The sequence below is a fragment of the Buceros rhinoceros genome, unplaced genomic scaffold (assembly GCF_000710305.1).
Source record: "Buceros rhinoceros silvestris isolate BGI_N320 unplaced genomic scaffold, ASM71030v1 scaffold25742, whole genome shotgun sequence".
Classification (NCBI taxonomy): Eukaryota; Metazoa; Chordata; class Aves; order Bucerotiformes; family Bucerotidae; genus Buceros; species Buceros rhinoceros.
In genome coordinates, this window is record NW_010399859.1 from 4,388 (window position 1) to 8,449 (window position 4,062).

The 4,062-nt window shown below is 52.3% G+C and overlaps 1 protein-coding gene across 1 annotated transcript in view; it reads right to left on the minus strand.

Annotated features, from left to right (window-relative positions):
* PALD1 (phosphatase domain containing, paladin 1) overlaps positions 1-4,062 on the minus strand; it is a gene marked incomplete at its 3' end in the record, with an annotated part of 14,916 nt that overhangs the window by 908 nt on the left and 9,946 nt on the right. Inside the window, exon 18 of the mRNA XM_010131658.1 lies at positions 843-998. Coding sequence (XP_010129960.1) covers positions 843-998 — 156 coding nt within the window. The remainder of the gene's footprint in view (positions 1-842; positions 999-4,062) is intronic.

Here is a 4,062-nt window from a genome sequence, read left to right on the forward strand (position 1 = left end):
GGGGAGCGGAGCTGGCAGCCACCGCTTTCATCTCCCGCCTGGCAGATCAAACACGCCAATATGAATTAGCGGCACTGCCGGAGGCGAGAGAAGGGAGGAGGTTTTTCCCACCAAAGCAGGCACTGCCCGCTTAGTGCCATGCAAACCCAGAGAGAGGTAAACTAATCTCTGCATAACAACATCTTAAAAAAAAAAGATAATTAAAAAGAAGTATGGGAAAATGGGAGGTCTCTCACCCACTCCCCTCTCCCTTTTTCCAGCTGGCTCCCAATTCTTTTGGATGCCCAGCGCCAGTATCCCCATCCTCCTGGGTCCTCTGTCCCCTGCACCGCCTGCTCCAGCCAGGCAAGGCAAAGTAGGGCTGCTTTTAATTATTCTTCCCTCTCACTCCCCGACCTACTGGCCCAAGATACTGTATTTTTTATATGCTGCAAAGAGACCAGAGGTGGGTTTGGGTGCAAGGAGAGCCAGCCAAGCTCACCAAGCAAAGCAGAGGAGCCTGGAGTTGGCTGGTGGCCTCTCAGCCCAGATGCTGCAATCACAACTGGCAGGTGAAAAATAAAACCCTGGGAAGCTCAAAAGAGGAGAAAGGGCTGGTATGGGGTGGAAGGAGCACCCTATCCATGTGGTGGGATGCCACCTGTCTCCAGTGGCCTGCCTGGCTTTCCCTGAGAGCCACGTATTGTGCGAGCTTGCCCAGAGCAAAGGGACCGCATCCGATGCCCCCGACCACTGTATGGAAATCATATATATAAAATAAACATGGAGGTCTGCTTTCCAGCACCACATAAATATGAGGTTGAGCAATGTCCTGCTGGCAGCTTAGGCAATGAGAGCCTCACCTCGCGCATCCAGAGGCTGAAGGGTCGCTGCCAGGAGTCCTTCTTCTCCAGATGCAGGTAGGCGTTGAAAAGGATCAAGTAGATGTAGCGCTCCAAGTACTGCAGACTCCTCAGCTGCAGCATCTGTGTCTCCTTCTTATCCTTGCCTGACTTTCCCTGGAAGGAGCAAGTAACCAGCTGAGATGCCTGTGCTACCTGCTTCGGGAGAGCATCCAAGAGGCAGCTCCTGCACCCAGTCCTCATTCATGGTCCTGCTCTCCATCCCACATGAGAAGTCTGGTGATGAAGGACCCACCAGGACCTCTAGCTCTAGGGAAAAGCTATACATTCTGCTGCACACCGGCCATCCGACCCCGCTATCGTCCCGAGGAGCCCAGCCCAGCCTGCAACTCTAGACAAGGAGGGAGGACCACTCTGGGGACAAAAATAAGTGCATCCTTCCAGCCCGCTCCCGCTGTGGCTTGGCAGTCCAAGTTCTCATTACCTTGTGGTTTCCAGCATATAAAAACTCCCCCTTTACTGTGCAGACCTCAAAAATAGATGAGGGATTGCTAAATGTGTGGGGTGCGTGTGCCCAGGGGCCAGGAATAGATGCCCAGGTGCACACCATCAGCTCCTGGACTGCAAAGCATTTCCCTAGGGAAAAAGATGTCCCTTTCCAGCATCCCTCACTCAGACTCAGTCTCTGCTGCTGGAGGCGGAGAGGCCACGGCAGCCACCCAGCACTCCCCTCCGAGCTTGGTGGCCATTGCGTCTCCTATTATTGTATTATTAATATATATTATTATACTATTGTAGTTGTTATTTTAAGAACAGATGAGCCCTACAGTGATGCCCCTTCCAGGACTTAATAAATAATAACTATGGAATAAACAGCCAGCCAGCATGAGAGCCCCGATCCCACAGTCAATCTCGCTACAAACCCCACAGACCACCCCAAAGGGCAGCAACTCCTTGCTGCGGTGTCAGCACCAACCCGCCCTCAGGGACAAGCCCACTCCACTTTCTCTAGGTCCTTCCCCAGCCACTCGTGGCCACAGCACACAAACATTTCCACCCATGGGCTTCAAAAATCAGCATTTGTTCAACCCATTTGCACCCCTCTTCGCGGCAGCACCAGCCAAGAGGTTCTGCCCTTGGAAAAGGCATCTCCTCCGCACGTGTGTGCCAGTATTTACAGAGAGCACATACTATTATCCTGTTATTTATCACGTTATTATATTGTCCTATTGGCTTTTTTATTCTATTATCCTAATATTTATCATTGCATTATATTCTCCTATTTATTTTTATTCTCTTATTTCTATTACTTATCATTTATTATCCTACCTTTTACCTTTTATCCTATTGTTTTCTTTACCTTCTCCTTTTCCCTCCCAGTCAGGGATGGGAAGGGGTAGGAACAAACCATGCAAGTACCAGAACACCTTTTCCTTCCCTCCTGCTTGCCCTAACCCTGCAAGACATCTCCCAGCATGCTCCCAAAACTACAAAGCAGCCCTGGGCGACCTCATCCATCCCGTGATGCTGCTGGGTCACCCAAACCCCAAGTTTCTCTAAACATTAATCACAGCTTAATTAAACGTCTAGGGCAATGCCTAGAACGTACAATTCCTGTAATTTCTCTGCTTCAAGCTGCTCATCACTGGGGAAAATATAAAAATAAATCAAAATTAAAGCATTTGCACGTGCCTCCCCCTGGCCTCGTCCAATCCAACGGGCTGGATGGAGTAGCTGAGAGGGAAATGCAAAATGCAGCAGTAACACAAGGCTCTTCCTAGGGCAGAGAGTGCAGGAGGAGCGGATGACTCCCTCCTTATCTCACTTTCCCACTGGGCTGCCAGGGGAGTTGGAGACGACCAGCCCAGAAACAGGATACGGCCCAGGAACACCCATGGGCTGATCTTGACCGCCAAGCACCAGGAAGAGGGTCAAGGAGGTCACAGGAATTGCCTTGTGAAAAAAACCACAGCCAGGAGAGACTGCTCAGCCAGGGTCTTCCTCCCAGGACCACCATGGCTGAGCACAGAGGCAGGAGCCAGCAGCAAGGCAGGGGATCATTTGGGGTCACCGAGAGCATAACTACATCCATAAGTAGGCAGCCACCCATTTAGCACAGGTGGTTTTAGCTCCGTATCAAGCAAAGGACGCAATAAAGTAGGTGAGATCTCCCACCAGCTACATGGCCACCTACCCAGAATAAAGACGGGGGAGGATAAAATAAAATCACTTATCCCCAATAATTTCACAGTAGCTATTGCTGCAAAGAGGCAGTCCCCAGCAGCTCATACCATGGAGCTCAGGTTTTTCTCTCTCAGCCCCCCAAAAAAACGCAGAGGACCCCATAAACACAGAGGCAAAAGCCCAGCCATCCATGGATGTTACTGGGGGAATAAATGCTTTGGGTTTTCTTCCCCCAGTCAACCCTTCTCAGCCATTGACTGAAAACAGGGGTCGACAGCAGCTGCAGGCAAGACCATCACTGGTGGGGATGTGGGTCGAGCCAGTCTGGGCAGGGACAATGGCAAACCCTGAGCTCAGCCCTTCCAAGGCCTCAGGAAACAGTTGCACAGCTTGAAAAAACCCTCAAATCTAATTAAAAAATTATCCTTTTCTCCCCTTCATCAGCTCCACAGAAGCTCCCACATAAAACCAGGCTGTGGCCCCCAAGATGCCTCCTGTGCAGACACAGGTGGGTCCCCTCTTGAGGACAGGTCCCCTCCCAGGCTCTAGCCGGAGGAGCCTTCAGGGCTGGGAGTGGAGCAGGATGGACCAGCCCTGCCCTCTGCCGGCTGCGCACCGCTGGATGGGTGGGATGCGGGCTGGGGTGAGGGATGCTGGCTGGGATGAAGGCCAGCATCAGACAGACGGGACGCTGGGTGGGATGCAGGATGGTACTGGGCAGGTGGGATGCGGGGTGGGATGTAGGATGGCACCAGATAAGCAGGATGCTGGCTGGGATGTGGGATGGTGTGGGATGCAGGACTGCACCAGATAAGCAGGATCCTGGGCAGGATGTGGGATGGTGCTAGGCAGACAGGATGCTGGTGGGATGCAGGACAGCATCAGACAGGTGGCTTGCAGGACAGCACAGGATGCAAGACAGCACTGGGTGACCATGACCAAAAGAGTCCTGGCACCTCTCTGGCAACATGCCAGAAAGTTTCAGCCCAGGAAACCATCCAACTTCAGCACGGCTGGGCCCACAGGGCCGATTCCA